The 26,170-nt window shown below is 44.2% G+C and overlaps 1 protein-coding gene across 1 annotated transcript in view; it reads right to left on the bottom strand.

Annotated features, from left to right (window-relative positions):
• Nucleotides 1-26,170, bottom strand: part of scarf2 (scavenger receptor class F, member 2) — a 115,709-nt gene that overhangs the window by 6,054 nt on the left and 83,485 nt on the right. The window contains exons 7-10 of the mRNA XM_078554271.1: nt 24,459-24,562; nt 14,516-14,633; nt 8,012-8,136; nt 662-814 (exon numbers count right to left, since the gene is read on the bottom strand). Of these exons, the coding sequence (XP_078410397.1) occupies nt 662-814; nt 8,012-8,136; nt 14,516-14,633; nt 24,459-24,562 (500 nt within the window). The remainder of the gene's footprint in view (nt 1-661; nt 815-8,011; nt 8,137-14,515; nt 14,634-24,458; nt 24,563-26,170) is intronic.

The following is a 26,170-nucleotide window of genomic DNA, read 5'->3' as shown; positions in this document are numbered from 1 at the left end:
CTGAACAAGGGCAGTTAGGGATGGGCAATAAATGCTGGCCTAGCCAGTGACGCCCACATCCCACCAACTAATAAAAAAGGAGAGGGTGCAGAAAAGATTCACTAGACTGGTTCCAGGGATGAGGAACTTCCATTCCGTGAATAGCTTGGAGAAATTGCGACTGTTCTCTTTAGAGAAGAGAAGGTTGACAGCAGATTTGATAGAGGTAAACATGATGAGTCTGGACAGAGCAGATAGGGAAAAACTGTTCCCATTGGTGGAAGGATCGAGATCCAGAGGGCACAGATTTAAGGTAATTGGCAAAAGAAGCAATGGTAGCATGAGGAAAAACTGTTTCATACAGCGAGTGGTTAGGATCTGGAATGCACTGCTTGAGTGTGTGGTAGAGGTAGGTTCAATTGAGGCTTTCAAAAGGGAATTGGATCATTATCTGAAAAGGAAACATTTGTAGGGCTACAGGGAATAGGCAGGGGAGTGGCAATAAGCGAATTGCTCCTTCAATGGGCCAGCACAGCTATGATAGGCCAAATGGCCTCCTTCTGTAACCATTCTATGATCTTATGAATTCATTCAACTGCACAACTGTTTACCTTAGAAATAGAGAAGGACAAATATAAACTTGAGTCGTATGACTATATGCAGCCACCTAATTTGTACTCACCCTCATGAGGTACGCAGTACACGGGACCATCATCTGCTGTATCAAAAGAAGAAAAAGAGCCATGGGAAGACCAAGATGGGGATGGCTGATCCATCATAGATGGTGGCTCAATGAAGCTGCAGTTTAAGGTGTTTTCCATGTCATGGTGGGCCACTAAAAGAAGCACAAGATTAGCAAGGGGAGTAGGCGAATCCAGCCTAAAGAAACATCTGTATGTGACAATCACCCACTTGACATTCAGTGATGTGTTTGCAATGTAACAGCCTAGGGAATGTCGCATTGACTCATTTACTCATACCCAGAATTAAACCCTACACTATCGTAAACATTCTACATATTTTAACTTCAAATGTCCTGTCTGGAGGATTATTCCAAATATTTCACACACTTTGTTTAATGTTGCTCCTAAGATCTCTTTTCAAAGTATATTCTTTGGGTTATTTTCCAGGTTTACCTTATTTATCTATGCTCATTCATATTTTGCAAACTTTGATGATCATCTTGCCCATGGAACCTAGTGCAGTCTCACAGAATATTATTGTGTTAATCAACTGTATTTAATCATATTGAGGTGAAGAGCATTAATTGGGGCTAGTGCATGTATAAAGAGACACATGAGGCATGGTTTAATTAGGAGGTGTGTGTTTGTAATGTTTCACTCTGTAAATAAATATAAGCCTGGGTGGAGATTGGCTGCAATACCATCCTTCATTCATCCATTGTGAAGTAGAACATCCAGCAGTTCAATAGGTAACTCAGTGACAAAGTGGAAGGCTATATCATATTATTATGAAAACCCATTGCTCTGTGACTATCAGATGAGACTTCTGCCTCCTATTTTGATTATGCTATTTCGGTGTCTGCCATTCCTGATGTTCCCTCCTGTGGTGGATAATGGCTCTTGACTGAGGGTAAAATGTTGTTGACATGTGAATTGGCATTAGCACCAGGTTTAATGACTGCTCCTGTTCCACATAAAAGCCACTTTAAAATGATCTCTCTGACAGCATGGTGCATGAGTAGGATGAATTCCACCATCCCTTGCCCCAGCCTTTCCAGCCTTTAGTTCCTGCAGAGCCTCATGTACTTTGTGCCATCCTCATGCTGACTAACTAAAAGGCGTTTCGCATTGTGAAGTAGCGGGATGCTAACTAAACTGTTTACTAACATGGATGTAATACCATGGTGATGCCTCAGAAACATGTGAAGAATTCCTAACCTTTGGGGTTTGAGTGGTGTTCAGCTTTGATGTGGTTATTTCATTAGCTGCAGTAGCAGCTGTGGGTGATTATGGTTGATCTGTGCTAATCGTGGCCTCCACATCTACCTCTTTAATACACAGCAACTGATGCAGGAAAGAAAATAATATTTCAGGCAAACTGCCAGGCTGCTGAGATGAAGCCAAGCACTGACTCTCTGTTAGCACATTCTAACAGGAGCTTCAGAATGACTAATGATGGACCAGACACAGGAATAAAGTTAATGCTGGGGACCCAGTTCATATTAAGTTGAAGATTCCCTGAAATATTGGTGACTAAGTTTGTGAAGACCAGTTTCGGGGTTACGTAAGTGAAGACCAGTCCTGTTTTGGGTACATTGTCTCTCTCCACTCTCTTCTCCTTTAATATCATCCCGAAAACTATCTCTTGATAGGCGGATAGTGTCAGATAAAGAGGGGTAGGAGGGGGCGCATGCAGTGTGTAAATGCCAGCATAGACCAGTTGACTAAAATTACCCATTTTTGTGCTGTAGTTTCTAGGTAATCCTGAGAGCAATCTTTTGGTCAGCCTTCCTAGTACCAACATCTTTGACTTAGTAGCATTTATTTCTGAACACGCCCCTGTGACATGCCTAGGAACATTTTTCTATGTTAAAGTCATTATTTAAATACAAGTCATTGTTGTTGGGTCTGTGACAAAAATAGAGTAATTTTATCCATTGTTCATGAGTCTTTACTCAGCACTGCCTCATGTTACTTAAAAAGCTGTTCCTTTAAGAGACATATCACTCTCAAAGTGGCTGCTATATTCTGGGAAATTACCTGTCTTTCTGATCTTGCCTAAAGCATATGAAAATAGACCAACTGAGTAACAGATAAAAGTGTAACAAGTATCACTGTATTGGTTTCTTTTATTTCTGTCAGCTTTGCCATCTTATTTTGATGCACAACTAGACATTGTTCTCTGGCTCAAGTGTATTAGGGATACAAATATAAACATCTTGTGGCTCTTTTTTTAATATATATGTTTGATCGAATGTCGTTTTTGAGATTAAGAAACATATATCTCAGTTTGCTTTGTCCCAGCTATTTTTAACAAGTATTATTTAGCCTTTCATGTTCAAAGTTGGGAGCATTCCATCTGAAACTATCGGAAAAGCAATTTTTCACGTAAATGTTAATAATCAGGGAACTTTGTGGGGGGTTGGGTAGGCGGGGTTGGAATTTGATGCAGCCCCTCACAACTAAATGGAATACCCAGCGAGTAGGCTTATTAATAGGCCGATTGGTTATGCATTATTTCTGAGCGCATTGAAATTCAGTGGCCCTGAGCCCACCATAATGAAGTGGTGGCTCAGGCATTAAATGGGAGCTGCGCAGCTTTCCTGTGCCTCCTGAAGGACGCCCAGTAAACCTTGTCCAACAAGGAGGTTGGGGGGAGGGAGGGAGGTCACTCGTTATCAGGCATGCTGTGCATCATTGAGGGGTTCGGAATTGGGAGGGGTGTGGCTGCTGAAAACCAACCACCTGCCCTTGCCTCCAACCACCCTGCCCCCCTCTCCCATGACCCCCACCCGAAATCCCCATCCTGCCCTCAATCACCTTTGGTCTGGGGTACCTTGGTGTTCCTAGGGCTCTGGTGGATGCATTGCCAGCAGCTGCCACCACTCCCAGTGACACTAATGGCAATGAAGAGCTACTGGCCTTTGATTGGCTGGCAGATTTTGGTGGGTGGGACATTTGCTGCTGCGATCTTGAATCCTGCGGAGGGCCTGACAATGGCTACTTAAGTGTCTGAAGTTCCCTTAGTACCGTTGGGCCTCCCCCATGCAACTGACAGAGTTCCCCCGCTGGTTCACCAGCCAGTGGGCGAGACCCACATCGGGTTAATTAAATCCTGCCCATTGTTTCTGTTCACTTGTCCATTTGTTATTTAAAAGATCTGCTTGGTAGTTTTAGCCTAAGACATGGCATAGTGAAGTTTTTATACTAATATAACAACAAACAACTTTCTTTTATATAACATCTTTAAATAAAATGGCTAGTATTTTGCACTACTTTGCGCAGGTTTTAATGAACATAATTTGCCCACAATTGGCAAAACCACCATAAAAGGCTCAGGTAAAGCCGGACTCGCCTAAAAAACTGGTCATCCCCCAAGGCTGAATGAACAAGGATGGCGAGTTTCTGCTAATTACACCCATTTGTGGTCCAATCAGGAGACTTAACAAGTAAACTCTCCAGATACAAAGGTTCAAAAAGGCATGTTTAAAAACTAAATATTGTTACGAATGCGGGACCTTATAAGATGGTTATGTTTTAAACTGTCCCCTTTAATTCAAGTAAAATGAAGTAGTGTAGAGAGACATGTGATCTCAAACAAAGTCTGCCCAGAGACAAGCCCATGGGACCTGGTTGCCATGGGGACAGGAGCACATGTCAAAATTTATTGAAAGTAAGGTGCCAGTTTTAACACCTGAACATAAATGCCTGCTTACAGACTCACAGAGGCAGTCAGACAGGCATGAGGGTCGCCAAGCATGACTAATTCTTGCTTACTGGTTGAAATGCAAGCAGTGCGTCAACCTTGAAATAGAAAACTGAGGTTGTGGTTACTGGAATCACACTCAAATTAATTTTTAATAGGCAGCCTTGGTAAAAGGGGTGAGTTACCTCCTCCCTTTTCCCTCCTCATGGTCCTGGTCTTCAGCTTGCTGGTTGCTGTGTAACTGGTGGCAAGGGCAGTTTCTTCATGATGATGAGATTGTGTATCATGCACTTGACCATGAAAAAGCTTGGCACATGCTCTGCCGAGTACTGCAGAGGTCCTCCAGAGTGCTCCAAGCAGCGGAAGTATTGTTTCAGCATGTCAATGATCTGCTGTATTACATTTCTTGTGACAGCGTGGCTTTCATTATATGCATACTGAGCACGTGTGCATGGGTGGCACATTGGCACCATGAGCCATGTTGTCAAAAAATAGCTGTGTCACACTAACCACACTTTGTTTTGCCATGGTGGGTCAAATGCAGCTGGTAGAGTGGACTGCCACAGAATGACAGCATCATGATTGATGCCAGGCTATCAGGCATGACCTTTGTGATTCACTGCTTTTCGTCAAACACCAGCTGGGTATTGAGAAAGTGGAATCCCTTTCAATTCTGGTGTATGGCAGAGTTTGCATGGGGCACCTGGATAGCGATGGCAACCTGCTCGATGGTGAAGCCTGCAATCCTAGCAAAGCCACGTGTTCACTCTGTCTTGCTGGTCTCTAACAAGAGACAATAAAATGTAGTTAGCCCTCTTTAGGGGTTACCATTGACCAGAAACTGAATTGGACAAGCCATATAAATTCTCTGGCTACAAGAGCAGGTCAGAGGCTAGGAATCGTGCAATGACTAACTCACCTCCTGACTCCCCAAAGCCTGTCCACCATCTACAAGGCACAAGTCAGGAGTGTAATGGAATACTCCCCACTTGCCTGGACAAGTGCAGCTCCCAGAACACTGAAGAAGCTGGACACTGTCCAGGACAATGTAGTCCGCTTGATTGGCACCACATCCACAAACATTCACTCCCTCCACCACCATGTACCATCTACAAGATGCACTGCAGGAATTCACCAAGGCTCCTTAGACAGCACCTTACAAACTCACGACCACTACCACCTAGAAGGACAATGGCAGCAGACAGATGGAAATACCACCACCTGGAAGTTCCCTCCAAGTCACTCACCATCCTGACTTGGAAAGATATCACCATTTCTTTGCTGTCGCTGGATCACCTAACAGCACTGTGGGTGTACCTACAGCACATGGACTGCAGTGGTTCAAGAAGGCAGCTCACCACCACCTCCTCAAGGGCAACCAGGGATGGGCAATAAATGCTGGCCCAGCCAGCGAAGCCCACATCCCGTGAATGAATAAGAAAAAAAGGTCAATTTCTCCCTGAACCCTCTTGGCGAGTATGGCCTCCTGCTTAGAGACCTCTCCTCTTCCCACTTGTACCAGCTTATTCAGTTCTACATGGCCGCATTCCCCCAGTCACATGTATTCCAAGGAGAATGCCCACTAGTATGTCCAACTGTTTTGCACAGAAGCCTTTGCGGAGCAAAAAGTCCTTCAACAGCTGCCTCACCACTCCCTGTAGACTCGTACAAATTGAAAGAACAACGGAAAGCTCCAAACATTTGTAAAATTCAAACAATACCAGAATAAATGAACTAGCAACTAACCTGAAAGTACTTGATGATCTCTTTAAATAGCACTGGTGTGATGGTGGGGAGGGGGGGGATGGATCACTGGGATTCTTCCTGTGTTCAGCAGTGTAAGGTTAAGCAAGGATGTTGACCTCCTGTTGGTGTCAAATTAGCATTGCATGCTGACTGATGTCATGAACTGCCTGCTCTGTATGCTCCAGTGCATGTTAGCAATGTCAGCAGGACAAGGTCCACATTGCCAATGGCTGTGAATGTGACCATGGCTCTCAACAAGGTGGCACCCAGTGTGATTTGTGGCAGAAGTGTGACACTCATAGCACCCAAACAATGCGTGTTACTGAGCCCAATTTTGCACCCAATGTCTTCAGTCTTGCCAATGCCAGGACAAAGGGAATTCCTTCAGGGAGCTTAGAGTAGGAGCAAAAGCTTGCAGGGAAGTTCTTGAAAGCAGCAGTAAGCAGCCCATTCTGAGGTACAGGGCCGGACGAACCACTCTGACACCTGGTGAGCAGTATAAAGTACCAGGTTGGCAGAAGTAAGTGAGGTAGAAATTTGTATGTGTCATGCTCATTTTCCAGATGTATAATAGGTACAGCGCATACTAACTTAGCATCAGGCTGGTCTGCTAAATTTTTGGGGCACTCTTTAGAAATTTCAGTTGGAATAGGGCATGTGTTGGGACTTGGCCCACTCAGGAATCTTCCGCTGCCTGAAAATCAGTCTAAACTAACTTCTAGGAACAGGAGCAGGCTGTTTATCCCCTTGAACCTGTTCTACCATTCAAAGAGATCATGGCTGATCTGCAACCTAACTACACATCACCTTCATTGCTCTAAAACCATGCATAACTTTGGTCTTCACGTCTAAATCACACTGAATTATGGTGACAAATGAATACTCATTGAGAAATGATGCCTTTGGATGTCTTTCAACATTAACGGCTATATAACTATAAATCTGCATGTCACTATTGTTGAGGACACCCCTGGCTATTAGAAGGAAAGTACACGTGCAGGGACAATACTTAGACTGGGACAATGTCTACAGTTACCACATATGGATTTACATAGTATGCAATTTCAAATGTTTACAGAAAGCCATAAGAATTTATTTTAATTCAATTTCAAGGAGGATTTAGGTTTAAATATTTTACATGGCAGTTTCTGAATAAAATAATCTTGTGTTATGCAACAGGAAACAGGCTGTTCAGACCTGGAACCAGGACAGTGTATGAAAGATGTACGGGAAGTAGAGCCAGTGTTTGGCTCGTCCATTAAACGGGCAGCTCCTGGTCCGAATGCAATGTCATAAGTTACATTGATTGCAATGGGAATAAAGTGTGGAGATGGGAATAACTGTGCAGGTGTGGAGGTATAGACAACGCAACATCAGGCAATCAGAACATGTGGGGCAACGGGAATCAGCCAAAATAAAAAGACCTCAGGATTAAAACATTCCTTTGGAGTGATATAAGAGCCTCTGGAAAGAAGCGAGAGGCACATTAACTTTGGGAAGAGAAAAATCTCACTTGTCTGAGAAATTTCTTTCCTGAAATAACAAAGGGAGATTCATTCCTCTTGTGTGTGTAAGCCTATCCTTTATAAATGTTATGCAAAGGACACTATGCTCGATCCATAATGTTTTCAGAAAACATTAAATGTTCAGCTGGTTAGCCAGCATATGAGAAAGACAAAACTGATGAACATTCTAGATATAACCCTTAATCAGGCCTCAAAGAAATGTCCATCCTTTTCACATTAATCCATCTTTTCTCATTCCAAATGCTAATCTTCTATCCCTTCCCAAGATTCTTTTGTTTTTACTTAAGTTTTCCAGAATTTCCATTGTTTTCCTCCAACAAAATATCCAGTTGTGTAAACATTTTTAATTTTGAGAAAGAATTTCTACTCACCCACAACCTTTGGGAATTTCTGGCGCTTAATGGGAATTCTAGGTAACTTGGTGCTGATCTGACTGAAGGTGCCACGCAAACGTCTCCGTGCCTGCTTTCCCCTGACAGCAATGGCTTGATTGGAACTGGCATAAGGAAAATCACAGAATATTAGTTAGATGGCGCCTCATGTCTGCCAACTTCACAGCAGGTCCCAGTGACAGATGAACCAAAGCTATATCTCAAATTATGCTCTAGATGTGTGAATCTGTTGATGATAATAACAATCATGAAGAGGTTCCTCCTTTAGTGATACTGAAAATATTGGGTCACCATCTACATTCTATAGTGGGAGAGATAAAGACAGGAAGTCAATAGTAATAAAAATCAGGAGAGGTGGAAAATGGGTTGCGGATCTCCCATTAGCTATTTTACTCTATTGCTCAAAGTCAAAATCTACACCACAGTGGCCAGGATTTTTTGCTGAGCGGGCGGGCACAAGCCCGACCTGCTCAAGCGTAAAATGATGTGTGATGATGTCGGGCAAGTGCCCCCAACTCACGTGATATTTCGGTCGGTGGGCGCATGCAGGAGCTGACAGCGCGCCCACCGACAATTAAAAGGCCTATTAAGGCCATTAATAATCCAATTGCTTTCAATTTTTCGCTGTCTGTCCAACTTGACGGTTGACAGGCAGGCGAAAAGGCCAGGAAGGTTTTGCATTTTTTTGCGAAACCTCATCCGTGGGCGGGATGAGGTTTCGATCTGTCATTAAAATATAAGAAAAAATAATGTCATCCTAATTTCTAACATGTCCCTGCTCATGTGACAAAGTCATATGAGGGGACTTTTTTTTTTAACACCTTAAAATTCTTTATATTTTATTTTGAAGACTGTTCGTCTCCCTGAGGCTTTGTGCCTCAGGCAGCTTTTCTTTTCCAGTGCACACCCACGCACATGCATGAAGTTCATGTTCGCCCTCCTCTCCCCCCTCCCACCTCCCTCCAACACAGGCAGCACCGAGCGCTGCAACACACGATTCATGCTGGGCGCGCCTTAGTTAGCCCACCAGTGTGAAATCGCAGTCCGGCCCCGATCGCGGACGGCGGTCAGTTTCCCGACTGCCCCCGCCGAGCCTGCCCGACGAGGGCAAAATTCTGCCCAGTATCTTCATTAGAAAACATAACTTGATGGATTAATAGATAAAGAGACAGACAGACAGATAGATCATTGGCTTATTGAGAAATCATCATTGTGGCAAGTGTTGAATTGTGATGACAATAATATTAAAACAAATAATTATCATTCATGTCATAGTTATGTACAATCATTAAATAAAAGTAAAATATAAAATAATAAAATGATTGCACAATTATGATCATTTCAGCATATATGTACAATACGTCACAACATGCAGGTCCCCTTAATTTATGGAATTGAAATAAAAAATATTCACTCTGCATTTTGTCTATAGTTCATATGTTGTCAGGTTGAGTTCATTAAATTCACAATAATTTACATGCTATTTACGAATTTTATAAGATAAGGGATTGGGCTGTCTCATAGGCTATTCGTTCTATATCTCATTTGTGGAATGGTGTCTTTTCTCCTTAACTCCATCGCGCATTTACTTTTGTGTGGCTGTGGCAAGAGATAGTGGCAATAGGATCTGGAATTCAAGAGTTTTCAAGTGAAGTCCAAACAGAGCCTTTTGTGCCTCTCAGTTATTTGATTGAATTGGAGTAGTTTTGGTAGGCAATACCCAGGATCAGTTTCAGTGCTCATTTCTCAACTCTTCTGCGCTTGCTCACAAGCTCTTTGGTAAGTCCAGCATTTCAAACAGCTGCAGCATATTCAGTGGGTCTTACATAACTATTAAACTCTGTGAATATGTCAGTTTGACAGAATGCTTTCTGTTTATTTATGAGAGAATGCAGTCAAATTCACCTCTTTTTAGCGATGATAGGCTTACACTGTTAGCTGAGATTACCCACTGAGGCAGGACTGACAGGGCAAAATAATGTGCATGGTGACCCTTAAATATGGGAGGATAAATTCCCAAGATGGCTGCTTAGATGTTGCATGTGTCAAGTTAACATGTGGTAACCAAGCAACTGCAAATTCAACAAGTTTAATGGTATGCCTGTTCTTGCTTTCTCTTGTTAAACCTTTGCTTTGCATAAATGCGTTTGACCGTTGACTCCATACCGAAATACATTTCCAACATGCAACAACACATCTAATATTTGTTGAATGGTTTTAAATAGCTAAAAATTGTGTTGGGCAGAAGCAGGGCATTTAGGCAGTTCCAAGTAGAATGATCACAAATGCTGCACCGTAAATTGGACATGATCACATCCTGTATGGATCTATGGACTTACTCACTGAAGAAGATTCCACAAAGTTCTGAATTCTAATATTTCTAATATATCACTTGGAAGTGTTTAAATAAAATTCCACCATGAGACAGGTGGGAGGGAGCCAAAGGAGGAGGATTAAGTTTGTCACATCTGATCTAAATGAAGACAGCTCATTTTACAGGATAGGTCTGACTGATTTACATGATAGCATAGGATAGTACAGGACTAGATGAACTATTGTGAACTTTGTGGTCAGTCCCAGAGTTTGAACATCTGCTGTGAATGGAGGAAGGGGTGGCCAAACTTTCTGAACCTTAGAGCCGCCTACAATAATCTTCAGGCATTCAAGAGACCAAGACACAGACAAACTTAACATTTTATTACTATTGCCTTAAGTATGATCATACGAGTTGTCAAAGCTAAACATTGCTAGAGGTAGAAACCTCGTGAGTCTCCATCCTGTATACAAGTCTTTGAAGATTCAGCTGATGTGTTGTCAAGGTGGTGTGAAGGAGCCCTGTCAAGCGTTGATTTGTGAAGGCTGCACAATGTTTCGATTTTATGAACTTCATCGCAGAGTACAGTGTTTCACAGTGGCATGTTGTACCAAAAATTGAAAAAAGTCACACACTAGTCTCCTTGAGTTGAGGATACTTCACTTCTAGCACTTGTTTCCAGAACTCTGTTGCAGATTGGGATTTATACATCATCTGTAAACCATGATCCTGCTGTAATTCCTACAGTTCCATTTCTACGATGGATGTTTCTGTAACCAAAGGTTTGAGAATCGGACAACTGTCGTGGATCGCATCAACTATGAATGTGTTTACAAGAAAAATGAAACAGGATCTCAGCTTCTGCAAGCCATCAAACTTGGACCATAGTCCTTGCAATTCATCTTTGCATTCTTCCAGTTTGTACATCAGCACTGATCTGGGAAATGATAGGTTTCTCCACAGTGTGGCATGAAATTGGAATATTTGCCATTAGTCGCTGAAGTTTTGTGTTTTTTGGATCTGAAGTTGCAACAATTCAGCAATATTCTTACTTACAAATTCTCCTTCAGAGAATGAACGCTTAGCACAAATGATATTCTATAACACAGCAAAACTAGCTTCAGTCATTGAGACTGCCTCCTTAATGAAAGTAGAGACTGCTGACTATTTAGGTGAGATTTTAACCTGGTTAGCTTGTTTTTCTGCAATCTTGACCTGGCAGGATATTCTGAAGAAAAGTTTTTGTGGATCGTTTCATGGTGACGTTTCTAACTTTGTAGTGAGTGAGTGAAACATTGCAGATAAGGCACGTAGGTTTCCCGCCTTTAACAGTGAATGCAAAAATCTTCCTCCCATCTTACCTAACACTTCAGTTTTCTTCTTCGGACCTCCATTTCTCACAACTTGACATTGCCATTTTCACCCACGAAGTTTATGGAAGGGTTTGTTGGTGGAGGCCTGTGACAAATTTTCAGCTGTTCATGTGGGTAATTTTATGGCGCTGCCGCAGCGGGGGCGGGGCCATAAAATGCGGCAAGTCATTCAAAACAACATTGGCTTCGGCGGGACCCGCAAAATCCGGCCGGTGTAAAATTCCACCGTGTATGGCTTTCTCTAAAACCGTCAGCCATTTTCCCTCTTATCTTCCAGGTTTGCCTCACACACAATCCAGATCGTGGCGAAAACAATTCTGCTTCTCTGACACACATCAGAGTTAGCACGTGCTCACTGCTCAAACTGGCTTTGGCAGCTTTGCTCTTCCAATGTGCAAAATCAGTCCAGAGGTTGAAAGGAAACTTGTATCCACCTACTGAACAACAGGTTTCAATCAGAGTTCCTGTGCCCCGAAAGAACAGATTCTTACATTCCCCGCTCCCCTGTGTTCTGTATCAAACTGATTCCTCCCTTTTCCAGACAGTGGCCGCAAGCCAGGAGGTCAGAGGAGATTTTTCCTCTCTACAACCCAACTAGGTTAGACAACCGTGGCCGGGATTTTACGGCGTGTCTTCCCCTGCTGGATGCGGCAAGCCATTTAAATTTCCATTCAGTTTGGCGGCAGCATAATATCCTGCCGGGTGGGAGTGGCAGTAAAATCCTGGCCCATGACTATGCGTGTTCTCCTGCTTTCAGGTGAGGTCTTGTTCTCCCCAGTATCAATTTTTTCTCATCAGCTCATTCCAGCCAAATCCCACCACCTGCAGAAAGAAGGTGGGTCTGGGAGCCAGAGGGACTGCTCATAAATGGTACTGATCATGCAGGTCACATGTCCCCACATTGGACCAGCGGGAAGCTCCACAGTGCTGCTGCCTGCTCTCCCATTCTCTCCTGTGACGCTGGCCTTTTCCGATGGCCATTTTTGACAAAAAGCTCCATGCAGGACTTAAAAAACAGCAGGCTGGAATGGCAGGACTGGAAATTGGGTGGGAGCTGCACTCTTTTATTTTAAAAAAGCAATGTGCAGTTCGTGAGCCACGTTTGGAAATGTGAGCTAAGTCAGACCAAATTACTTCCTTCAGCTTCATTTATCACTCAGTGTCAGTGCTGAGTTAACCCACTTTCACCGACAAGGCACAATGCTGAGCAAGTTAACCCAATCCCACACAGAGGGCACTGTGTCGAGTGAGTTAACCCACTCACACATAGAGGGCACTGCACTGAGTGAGTTAACCCACTCCCACACAGAGGGCACTGCACCGAGTGAGTTAACCCACTCACACACAGTTGGCGCTGTGCCGAGTGAGTTAACCCACTCCCACACAGAGGGCACTGCACCGAGTGAGTTAACCCACTCACACACAGTCGGCGCTGTGCCGAGTGAGTTAACCCACTCCCACACAGAGGGCATTGCACCGAGTGAGTTAACCCACTCCCACACAGAGGGCATTGCACCGAGTGAGTTAACCCACTCCCACATAGAGGGCACTGCACCGAGTGAGTTAACCCACTCCCACACAGAGTGCACTGTTGCCGAGTGAGTTAACCCACTCCCACACGGAGGGCACTGCACCGAGTGAGTTAACCCACTCCCACACAGAGGGCACTGCACCGAGTGAGTTAACCCACTCCCACACAGAGTGCACTGTTGCCGAGTGAGTTAACCCACTCCCACACGGAGGGCACTGCACCGAGTGAGTTAACCCACTCCCACACAGAGTGCACTGTTGCCGAGTGAGTTAACCCACTCCCACACGGAGGGCACTGCACCGAGTGAGTTAACCCACTCCCACACAGAGGGCACTGCACCGAGTGAGTTAACCCATTCCCACACAGAGTGCACTGTGCCAAGTGAGTTAACACACACACACAGAGGGCACTGCACCGAGTGAGTTAACCCACTCCCACACAGAGGGCACTGCACCGAGTGAGTTAACCCACTCACACACAAAAGGCACAGCACCAAGCAACTTATCCATCCACACCCACAAGGAACAGTGTTGAGTGTGTTAACCCGCTCACACATACAAGGGACAGTACTGTGTGTGTTAACCTTCAATCTCGCAGGGGGCAATCTTGATTAAGTTAAACTGTTCACATCCGTAGGTCAGCAAATCTGTTACACTCATACCAAATAGAACAGTGCTGAATAGGTTAACCTGTCCACACCTTCACGGGACAATGGTGAATGAGCTAAACTATCCACTCGCCATATCCACAGGGGGCTGTGCTAAATAGGCTAACCCAGTTGCATCCACAGCACTGGTTTAGTCAATCTACTTACGCTCACATGAGGTAGTGCTGAGTAAGTTAACCCAGTTACACCTACAGGAGTAGTTGGTTAGCTACATAACGCACTCTTATTTACAAGTGTGATAGGAATCAATATGAAGTGTCATGACTCAGTCCTCAGTACAAGTTCCTGAGTGTGTTTCAGAGTGAGTGACCCTGTCACACTGTGGGAAAGGACAGTTCACTTTCATTGCAACAAACTAGAACTGACAGCCTAAAGTGATTTCTCTTTGGACCCACTGAGGCAACAGAAAAAGATGACATCCATCTCTTTAGTCTGCGCTGAATTCTAACCCCAACATAGAGGTGATAAGCCAAAGTTAACTGACCCATTGCATTTCTCAACATCCTTTTGAAAAATGTTTATTGAAATTAGTTGAGGGATTTCAGTTGTTCAAAGAATGGTTGGTTGAGATTCTAACGCTGTGCTGTGGAATACTCACTCATTCTCCAGATTCTTCTTGTGACAGAGACAGTAACAACACAAGAACAGCAGAAGCAGGAGCAAAAGGAACAGAACAAGAGCCCCAGCTGCGATGACTCCGACTCTCCCATTGGAGCCTGTGTATAAAGAAGAAGCAAGGGTGAGCAGCCTGGAACCAACAAAACCCACATACTGCAGACTGCTTCATTGGGTCAGCTGAGCAGGATATACCACAATATAACTATGAGGGGGATTATCAGAGTGTTACAGAGAGGAGTGCAATGTATAATGGAGTGTGACAGTGAGGGGTATATCAGAGTGTTACAGTGAGGAGTACATCGGGATATTACAGTAAGGGATATATTGGAGTGTTAAAGTAAGGAGTATTTTGGAGTGTTACGATGAGGAATATATCAGAATGTTACAATGAGGTGTATTTTGGAGGGTTACAGTGAGGGGTATATCAGAGTATTACAGTGAGAGGTACATCAGAGTGTTACAGTGAGGGATATATCAGAATGTTACAGTGAGAGGTATTTCGGAGTGTTACAGTGAAGGATATATCAGAGTGTTACAGTGAGGGGTATATCAGAATGTTACAGTGAGAGGTATATCAGAATGTTACAGTGAGAGGTATATCAGAATGTTACAGTGAAGGATATATCAGAGTGTTACAGTGAGGGGTATATCAGAATGTTACAGTGAGAGGTATATCGGAGTGTTACAGTGAAGGATATATCAGAGTGTTACAGTGAGGGGTATATCAGAATGTTACAGTGAGAGGTATATCAGAATGTTACAGTGAGAGGTATATCAGAATGTTACAGTGAAGGATATATCAGAGTGTTACAGTGAGGGGTATATCAGAATGTTACAGTGAGAGGTATATCGGAGTGTTACAGTGAAGGATATATCAGAGTGTTACAGTGAGGGGTATATCAGAATGTTACAGTGAGAGGTATATCAGAATGTTACAGTGAGAGGTATATCAGAATGTTACAGTGAGAGGTATATCAGAATGTTACAGTGAAGGATATATCAGAGTGTTACAGTGAGGGGTATATCAGAATGTTACAGTGAGAGGTATATCAGAGTGTTATAGTGAAGGATATATCAGAATGTTACAGCGAGGGGTATATTGGAGGCTTACAGTGAGGGGTATATCAGAGTATTATAGTGAGAGGTATATCAGAGTGTGACAGTGAGGGGTATATCAGAGTGTTACAGTGAAGGAAATATCAGAATGTTACAGTGAGGGGTATATCAGAGTGTTACAGTGAAGGGTATATCAGAATGTTACAGCGAGAGGTATATCAGAGTGTTACAATGAGGGGTATATCAGAATGTTACAGTGAGAGGTATATTGGAGTGTTACAGTGAAGGATATATCAGGGTGTTACAGTGAGGTGTATATCAGAATGTTACAGTGAGAGGTATATCAGAGTGTTATAGTGAAGGATATATCAGAATGTTACAGCGAGGGGTATATTGGATGCTTACAGTGAGGGGTATATCAGAGTATTATAGTGAGAGGTATATCAGAGTGTTACAGTGAGGGGTACATCAGAATGTTACAGTGAGGGGTATAGAGAGTGTTACAGTGAAGGATATATCAGAATGTTACAGTGAGGGGTATACAGAGTGTTACAGTGAAGGATATATCAGAATGTTACAGTGAGGGGTATATCAGAGTGTTACAGTGAGGGGTATATCAGAATGTTACAGTGAGGAGTATATTAGCGTGTTACATTAAGGGGTATATTGGAGGGTTACAGAGGGCTATATTGGAGGGTTACAGTGAGGGATGTGAAGTATATTGGGAGTGTTAGATAGAGGGGTATACTGGAATGTTACAGAGAGCAGTTTATTAAAGAGCTGCAGAGAGGAATATGAGGTATATTGGAAGTGTTACAATTTACAAAGAGTGGTACATTGGTGTGTTAAAGAAAGGAATGTGAGGAACGTTGGGAGTGTTACAATGAGGGGTATATTAGAGTGTTGCAGAGAGGGATGTGAGGTAATTGGGAAAGTTTCAGTGAGGGATATATTGGAGTGTTACAGAGGGGTATGTTGAAGTGTTACAGAGAAGGATGTGAGGTATATTGGGAGTGTTACAATGAGGGATATATTGGAGTGTTGCAGTGAAAGACATATTGGAGTGCTGCAGTAGGTATATTTTGGAGTGTTGCAATGAGGAATATTTTGAAAGCGTTACAGTGAGGAACATGGGGTGTATCACCATGTTACAATGGAAGATGTGGTTAGATCAGAAGATTACACTGAGGAATAGAGGGTGGTATATATCAGGCAGTAAGGGATACATGATGGATCAGAGTTTCAGTGAGGTATATAAGATTTAACAGAATGTTGTAATGAGCAGAGCAGGTAATACATCAGCATTTTGCCATGATGAGTGTAGGCCACATTAGAATGCTACTTTCCGGTTATGAGGTATATCAGATGCTCCTGTAAAGGAATGTACCCAAATACTACGTCAAGGGAATAACGGTATATCAGAAATTGATGCATTGAAGGGTTTAGCCTTGATTATAGTATAATTGCTATAAGTGATGTCTAGGTGCATCTTGATATTTGCATCTTACTTCTCATATGAGAACATACAAATCATAAAATCATACAGGATCATACAATGGTTACAATACAGTCTATGCTAGCTCCCTGCAAGAGCAACTCAGCTAGTCCCACTCTCCTGCCTTTTCCCTGCAGCCCTACAAATATTTTCTATTCAGATAATGGTCCAATTCCCTTTCGAAAGACATGATAGAATCTGCCTCAGGCAGTGCATTCCAGATTCTAACCATCGGCTGTGTAAAAATGTTTTTCCTCATGTCTCCTTTGGTTCTTTTGCCAATTGTTTTAAATCTGTGTCCTCTTGTTTTCGCTCTTTCAGTCAACGGGAACAGTTTCTCCCTATTTACTTGGTCCCCTCATGATTTTGAGCACCTATATCAAATCTCCTCTCAATCTTCCCTTCTTTAAGGAGAACAACTCCAGCTTCTCCAATCCATCTACGCAACTGAAATCCTCATCACCTGGGACCATTCTCATAAGTCTTTTCTGCACCTTCTCATCCTTCAAAACCTTCCTAAAGGCTGGTGCCCAGAACTGGACACAATATTCCAGTTGAGGTCGAACCAGTGTTTCATCAAGGTTGACTGTCATTTCCTTGTTTTTCTACTCTACATGTCTAGAAATAAAGCTCAGGATCTCATATGCCTTATTAAACACGTAGAAAAAGAGCCACAAACAGTGCCTGCTATGTTAGAACTGGCTTTCTATCAGGCCTGTAGATGTGTTAGAAAGTGCTGCAATATGGAGTTGTGCCTTTAACAATTTGTGCACATATACCCCCAGGTCACTCTGCTCCTCCTTTAGAATTATGTCCTTTATTATATAATGGGCCAGATCCTCCAGTATCAAGAGCGGTGATGCACCGAACTTAAGATGCTGTTGCGCATCGGGATGCTGAGCAAGTCCTAATGCACACAGAAGTGCTATAACTGCCCGGGAAGTTTAAACTTCTGATTGTGTTGATTTGCGCTGCTCCAGACACCATGTGAATGTCTCCTACACTGACCTCAGATCGAAGACTTGGGCTAGATACCCGTTACTTACCTGCATACTCACCCTAGAAATGTTGAACAAAAATAAAAATACCTGGAAAAACTCAGCCCATCTGACAGCATCTGCGGGGAGGAACACAGTTAACGTTTCGAGTCTGTATGACTCTTCAACAGAACTAAGGAAAAATAGAAAAGAGGTGAAATATAAGCTGGTTTAAGGGGGGGTGGGACAGGTAGAGCTGGATAGAGGGCCAGTGATAGGTGGAGATTGCCAAAAGATGTCATAGACAATAGGACAAAGAGGTGTTGACGGTGGTGATATTATCTAAGGAATTGGTAATAGGTGACATCAAGGGTAGAAAGCAGGACAAGCAAGGTACAGATAGCCCTAGTGGGGGTGGGGTGGGGGGAAGGGATCAAAATAGGCTAAAAGGTAGAGATAAAACAATGGATGGAAATACATTTAAAAATAATGGAAATAGGTGGGAAAAGAAAAATCTATGTAAGTTATTGGAAAAGAGGGGGATCGGAAAGGGGGTGGGGATGGAGGACAGAGTTCATGATCTAAAATAGAAATGTTGACACTGTCTAATATGTGTAACTCAATGAAATACAGCATAACTCAACCCACCACCACAACTGACCCCCAATTGCACTCCTGACACAACAACTGCCACCCCCCCCACCCAACCCAACCTGACTGACCCCACACGCCCAATCCCCACCCAACCTGATCCAAATAACCCCTCAACCAGATCTGACTAAACCCCCACCCTGCCCAACTACCCCAATCTGACTATTCCCCCAACCCCCAAATCTACCCACTCTCATCCCACTCACCCAATCACTTACCCACCCACTCACCTACTCGCCCACTCAAAATCTTATGACCTATAAAAGCTTACCCGAACACGGGAGCTTTGTAAAAAGTGGGCATGTCCTCTGGGCTGCTCTTCTTTGCCAGTTTTCTCCTGGATCTCTGTGCTGAGGTTTCATTGTTGCAGCTGGGATTGGAGGATCCAGCTGTGAGTGCGCAGAAAGGTGAGCATGTAATGATCTCCACATGCAATGGCAATATGCACAACATCGCCACTGACTGGAAGATCTAGCCCATTGTCTCTTCTTGCTGTTCCTACCAAAAAGAATCACTTCACACTTCTTGTATTAAAATTCATCTCCCATGGGTCTGCCTACTCCACCAGCCAGTCCAAGTCCTCTTAAAGTCGATCATTATCCTCCTCACAGTTTACAATACTTCCAAGTTGCATGTCATCTACAAATTTTGGAAATTGTGCCCTGCACATCAAGTCTAGGTCATTAAAATATAGTTCAAAAAAAGCGGTGGTTCTAATACTGATCTTGGGGAATCCCACTATATACTTTCCTCCTCCAAAAAAAAAAACAACCGTTCGCCATTACTCCCTGTCCCCAGTCATTCAGCCAAATTCCTATCTATGCTGCCACTGTCCTTTTTATTCCAAATCAAAAAACTCAGTCAAGTTAGTTAAATATGATTAGCCTTTAACAAATCCATGTCAGTTTTCCTTAATTAATGCACATTTGTCGTAGTGACTGTTAATTTTGTCCCGGATTATCATTTCTAAAAACTTTCCCACTACTGAGGTTAAACTGACCAGCCTGTATTTGTTAGGCTTATCACTATACCCTTTTTGAGCAAGGGTGAAATATTTGCAATTCTAGAGTCTCCTGGCACCTGCACCCCAGTATCTAAGGAAGATTGGAAGTTTATGACCAGTGCCTCCAAACGTTTCATCCTTACTCCCCTCAGTATCCTCGGATGCTTCTGTCCAGTCTTGGTGACTTATCAATTTGAAGTACAGCCAGCCTTTCTAATTTTTCCTCTTTATCAATTTTTATCCCATCCAGTATCTCAATTACCTCTTCTATCACTGTGACTTTGGCAGCATCTTTTCCCTTGGTAAAAGATTTTACATCTGAGATGTAAAAATATTCAGTTAGTATGCCAGCCTCCATGTGTAAATCCATTTTTAAGCCCCTAATCATCCCCGCTCCTCCTTTTACAAACCTCTTACTATTTATATGCCTAAAGGAGACTTTGGATTTCCTTTTATGTTAGCTGCCCATCTCTTCTCATACTCTCCTCTTTCCTTCTTTTATTTATTTTCACTTTCCCTCTGAACTTTCTAAATTCAGCCTGGTACTCAATTGTATTTTCAACCTGAAATCTGTTATACAAACTCTTTAACTGCTTCACCTTACTTTCCATCTCTTGTCATCCAAGAAACTCTGACTTTGTTTGTCCTACCTTTCCCCCTCATGGGAATTTATTTTGACTGCACCCGAACCATCTCCTCTTTAAAGGCAGCCCATTTGTCTGTTACAATCTTTGATTCCAATTTAACTGGGCCAGGTCTGTCCTAACCCCATCGAACTTGTCCCTCACAGTGAATTGTTTTTCCTCTTGATTGCTCCTTTTCCTTTTCCACATCTGAACTAAACTTTAGGATGCCGTTAACACTGTCTGCACCTCATTCCCCAGGACTAGATCTAGCAATGCCTCTTTCCTCATTGGGCTAGAAACATACTGATGCAGAAAATTCTCCTAAACACATTTCAGAAACTCTCCGCTCTTTACACTATTACTAGTCCAGCCTCTATTAGGATAGTTAAAGTCCCCCACTATCAGTCCTCGATAGTTTTTGCACCTCTCTGTAAATTCCTTACAAATCTGTTCCTCTATATCTTTCCCAAAACTTGGTGGCCAATAGAATACACCCAACAATGTAATGATACCTCTATTGTTTCTCAGCTCTGACCAAATAGACCCCTCTGGGAAATCCTCTCTCTCCAGCAACACAATACCTTCCTGAATCAATACTGCCACCTTTCCTCTTCTTTTTGATTCCCTGAACACCTTGTATCCAGGAATATTTTATAACCAGTCCCATCTTAATCAAGGCTGACAGTAAAGTCCTAGCATCAGATAGCAGCAAAAATGGTCTGATTAAAGAAGAAAATGCTATGATCTGTCCAAGAAAACTCACTGCGAAAATACAATGTAACAGGAGAGTGTAATACTTATCCAGCAATCTGCTCAGAATCATAAGAGGTTCACGGTCTTGTCATCATCAGTGAGTTATTGCACTTGGTCATCTGGTCAGATAAATATAGAGTCTGGCAGGACTCCCATGTGATTCCTGTCTAATACACAGAACCCAGTATATCTAAACTGGGTAAAACCTCAGACAAAAGCTTCATTCACAAAAACTCTGTAATCTATTGTGATGCCGGAGTTCCTCAGCGCAGCAGCCTCAGCCCAGCCATTTTCAACTACTTCATTAATGACCCTCCCTCTGTCACAAGATCAAGAGTGGGACTGCGTGCTGACAACTCTACAACATTCAGCTTCATTCACAATTTCTCTAATGATAGGACAGCCCACTTGCCTCTCCTCAGTTCACAGTAGAATTTCCATGTTGGGAGAATTGTGTATGGAAAGATCTGGGTGCTTATCTGTCTGCCCCTGTTTTGTCCTGGGTGGTCAGCTTATAAGGAGCTGCATTCAACTCTGTTTGTGACTGGCATTAAATACAGGAGCACCTGGTTCCTAGCAACCCAGATACAACCCTAAGAACTTTGTCCATTGTTTTCTGGCATAACACAAACTTCCGGCTGCCACTTCTCCCCTCTGCCAGATTGTGCATTAAAGTGAAAAGATTCCTTCACCAGAGCTCAGTGAGTAGCTGAGTTATACAGACCAGGAATATCCCTGGTGCTGAGTTAGATAATCTCAGCCAGGGGAGCAGTTAAGAGGCGACAACACACTGAATGGCCCTGGACTAAGGAAAGAAAACAAATCAGGAAACTGTGTCAGGAGGGTCATGGACTGACTGACTGTGCACTGACTGTTTCTGGAGGGCCAGTGTCTGAGTGACTGTGTACTGACTGTATCAGGAGAGCCAGGGTCTGAGTGACTGTGTACTGACTGTATCAAGAGGGCCAGGGTCTGAGTGACTGTGTACTGACTGTATCAGGAGAGCCAGGGTCTGAGTGACTGTGCACTGACTGTATCAAGAGGGCCAGGGTCTGAGTGACTGTGTACTGACTATGTCAGAGGGCCGGGGTCAGTCTGACTGTGTACTCACTGAGTCAGGAGAGCCAGGGTCTGAGTGACGATGTACTGACAGTATCAGGAGGGCCAGGGTCTGAGTGGCTGTGTACTGACTGTATCAGGAGAGCCAGGGTCTGAGTGACTGTGTACTGACAGTATCAGGAGGGCCAGGGTCTGAGTGACTGTGTACTGACAGTATCAGGAGGGCCAGGGTCTGAGTGACTGTGTACTGACTGTATCAGGAGAGCCAGGGTCTGAGTGACTGTGTACTGACTGTATCAGGAGGGCCAGGGTCTGAGTGACTGTGTACTGACTGTATCAGGAGAGCCAGGGTCTGAGTGACTGTGTACTGACTGTATCAGGAGGGCCAGGGTCTGAGTGACTGTGTACTGACTGTATCAGGAGAGCCAGGGTCTGAGTGACTGTGTACTGACTGTATCAGGAGGGCCAGGGTCTGAGTGACTGTGTACTGACAGTATCAGGAGAGCCAGTGTCTGAGTGACTGTGTACTGACTGTATTAGGAGAGCCAGGGTCTGAGTGACTGTGTACTGACTGTATCAGGAGGGCCAGGGTCTGAGTGACTGTGTACTGACAGTATCAGGAGGGCCAGGGTCTGAGTGACTGTGTACTGACTGTATCAGGAGAGCCAGGGTCTGAGTGACTGTGTACTGACTGTATCAGGAGGGCCAGGGTCTGAGTGACTGTGTACTGACTGTATCAGGAGGGCCAGGGTCTGAGTGACTGTGCACTGACTGTATCAGGAGAGCCAGGGTCTGAGTGACTGTGTACTGACTATGTCAGAGGGCGGGGGTCAGTCTGACTGTGTACTCACTGAGTCAGGAGAGCCAGGGTCTGGGTGACTGTGTACTGACAGTATCAGGAGGTCCAGGGTCTGAGTGACTGTGTACTGACTGTATCAGGAGAGCCAGGGTCTGAGTGGCTGTGTACTGACAGTATCAGGAGGGCCAGGGTCTGAGTGACTGTGCACTGACTGTGTCAGGAGGGCCAGGGTCTGAGTGACTGTGTACTGAAAGTGTCAGGAGAGCCAGGGTCTGAGTGACTGTGTACTGACAGTATCAGCAGGGTCTGAGTGACTGTGCATTGCCTGTATCAGGAGGGCCAGGGTCTGAGTGACTGTGTATTGACTGTGTCAGGGAGACCAGAGACTGGGTGATTGTGTACTGACTATGTTAGGAGGGTTGGGGTCAGTCTGTCTGTGTACTGACTGTCTCAAGAGAGCCAGGGTCTGAGTGACTGTGTACTGACTGTCTCAGGAGAGCCAGGGTCTGAGTGACTTTGCACTGACTATGTCAGGGGGACCAGAGACTGAGTGACTGTGTACTGACTGTATCAGGAGGGCCAGGGTCTGAGTGACTGTGTACTGACTGTATCAGGAGGGCCAGGGTCTGAGTGACTGTGTACTGACAGTATCAGGAGGGCCAGGGTCTGAGTGGCTGTGTACTGACTGTATCAGGAGGGCCAGGGTCTGAGTGACTGTGTACTGACAGTATCAGGAGGGCCAGGGTCTGAGTGACTGTGTACTGACTGTATCAGGAGAGCCAGGGTCTGAGTGACTGTGTACTGACTGTATCAGGAGGGCCAGGGTCTGAGTGACTGTGTACTGACTGTATCAGGAGAGCCAGTGTCTGAGTGACTGTGTACTGACTGTATCAGGAGAGCCAGGGTCTGAGTGACTGTGTACTGACTGTATCAGGAGGGCCAGGGTCTGAGTGACTGTGTACTGACTGTATCAGGAGGACAAGGTGCTGGGATGTAAATAATATTTTTCATTTTCACTTTGCTCTATAGTACATGCCACCTATAAGCAAACTGTCTTCTTTCACGAATAGCGGAACACATATTTAGAGTCGCTATGTGAACACCAGGGGCGAATTTTACAGCCATGTTTCGGCATGGACGGGGCAGTAAAATGCGGCGAGACAATTCTAAACCCCATTGGCTTCACCGGGAATGTAAAATCCCACTGCCGTAAAATTTCGCCCCAAGTTTGATTCCAGTAGAAATGTAAAATACTGACATTTTTGAATTGTTACAGAAATGATTTTTAAACAATGAAGCAAGTCTGTAGCTCTGAAACTCTTCTGAGCAGAAGCCATGATAAAATATCTCATCACAAGTTTGAATCAATTAGTAATTGAAATACTTCACAGACACTGTAGTCCCTCTCCCCATGCAGAGGAGCAGCATTGCTGAAGCTTTGCTGAAAGACAAACAGTTTTCCCCAAAAGCCTTGCTGGAACTCGTCACGGCTGGATTCACTTACCCAGGATGCACGTGCCGTGGACTGGATCACAGTCAGCCTCGATACAGGGGCAGGGGTGGGCACAGTTGGCTCCATAGTGTCCCGAGGGACAGGTTATGTTGCAGCTGTAAAACAGAAGGAGAAAATGGCTTTGAGAAACTGGAAAATTGTTAAAATCTCCAAGCAGCAACCTTTCAGCAAGAGTGAAAGATTAGCCACACTTAAAAGAGGCACTTTTTGTTCTGTCCGTGACTCAGCTCTTTCTGCAGAACCACTTTTCTTCACTCTCCCTGAACTGATTGGTTTCTCCACCGTGTTGTCCTTTGCCAATTCAATAGATTCTTTTGGTCTGTATGGAAGTGAGCTTCTTACCCCAAACGCTACAATGACGACCTACTGGCCAGAGACTGGGGAGGAGAGGGTGAAAATTCTGGGTAATGTCAATGCCCTTAGATTGGCAGCAAAAAGCTGAATGGTATTGAGTGGTGTGTGCAGCATGTCGTCAGACACACTGAGGGAGTAAATCTTGATTAGTTACGGGTGATGATGAGTCGACTGTCCGGTTTACATCTCTCCCCATATCTATTTCCATAGAACTGTAAACTAGCCATCATCCATTTTACACCATCCCACAAAGTCAAGAAGTTGCTCCCCCCCCACAACCAAACTCTAAAATTTATCCCGAATTCTCATTTTCAGAAAGTAGCTCTCAAGTTGGTATTGTAGACACGGCCTCCCTTTCATCCCTTGTCTCTCCCACTTTTGCCTTGTAATTCTGACATACCCCGGCACAGTCTGAATGTGGCCCCGGTCTTCAGTCGCCCCCATCCCCTTCGCCCCCTCAAACATCCTGCAGCGCATTCTGTTGCTGCAAATGAATTTCACAAGCAGCAGTGGTTTTACAGGGCCCCCGTGTACTTGGCAGTATCTGGGAGCTGTCTGGTAAGCCAAAAGGAAAGCAGGACACTTTCTGAGTAATTGTCTAAGTCACTCTCCGCTCTGTGCCCAACAGCAGCTTCTTACTGCGAACACTTCACAATCGCTCTTTGTAGCCAATTGTTACATGAAGGGTTTCAGTGGGATCATTCCATTTACCCGGCTGTAAGCCTAATTTCCTCAGAAGCCATGGAATGCAGCAGCCTCCAGGATGTGGCTGAAAGGGAAGAGGTGGGGAGGGGGTGGGGGGTGGTGGGGGGTGGGGGGGGGAATTTGCGTTCCAAGCCAGCAGATCCTAATAATGTTAAAAATGTCAAAACAAATTCCTGTCAAGAGGGGTTTTTTTTTTCCTCAGGAGTTTAGAAAATGTTTCCATTTTGCATTTCGCAAATCCCCACGTAACTGGCCCTTGACCGCAAGGCCCTGTGATGGAATTTGTATTTTAGTCTGCGACTGTAAAACATATAATGCTTTCTCTGACACCTAACCACCACCACCACCCCCCCCACCCCCTCTCCCCAGCACAATCTCCTCCACCTTCCCCACCCCACACACACACAAAAAAAAAAAATCACTGCTCAGAATGCAGGAGCAGAGCAGGAAGTGGACAGATTCAGGCAATATTCCAGCTGGATTGTACAGCGCAACATCCGGTCGAAATCTCTTTGAAGACTCAGACAGTTCTCGCATGCCAAAGCTAAATTAGACACATGAGCACAGCTTTTACCCTGCCCCCACTCCTCCCTTGCCCCCCCCAGAGACTCAGAGTTGAATAATGTGCTGGCACAGCAGCTCCA

This window comes from Cetorhinus maximus, chromosome 12 (assembly GCF_964194155.1).
Source record: "Cetorhinus maximus chromosome 12, sCetMax3.hap1.1, whole genome shotgun sequence".
NCBI lineage: Eukaryota > Metazoa > Chordata > Chondrichthyes > Lamniformes > Cetorhinidae > Cetorhinus > Cetorhinus maximus.
Note: the sequence above shows the minus strand (reverse complement) of the source record. Positions and strands in the feature narration are given on the sequence as shown.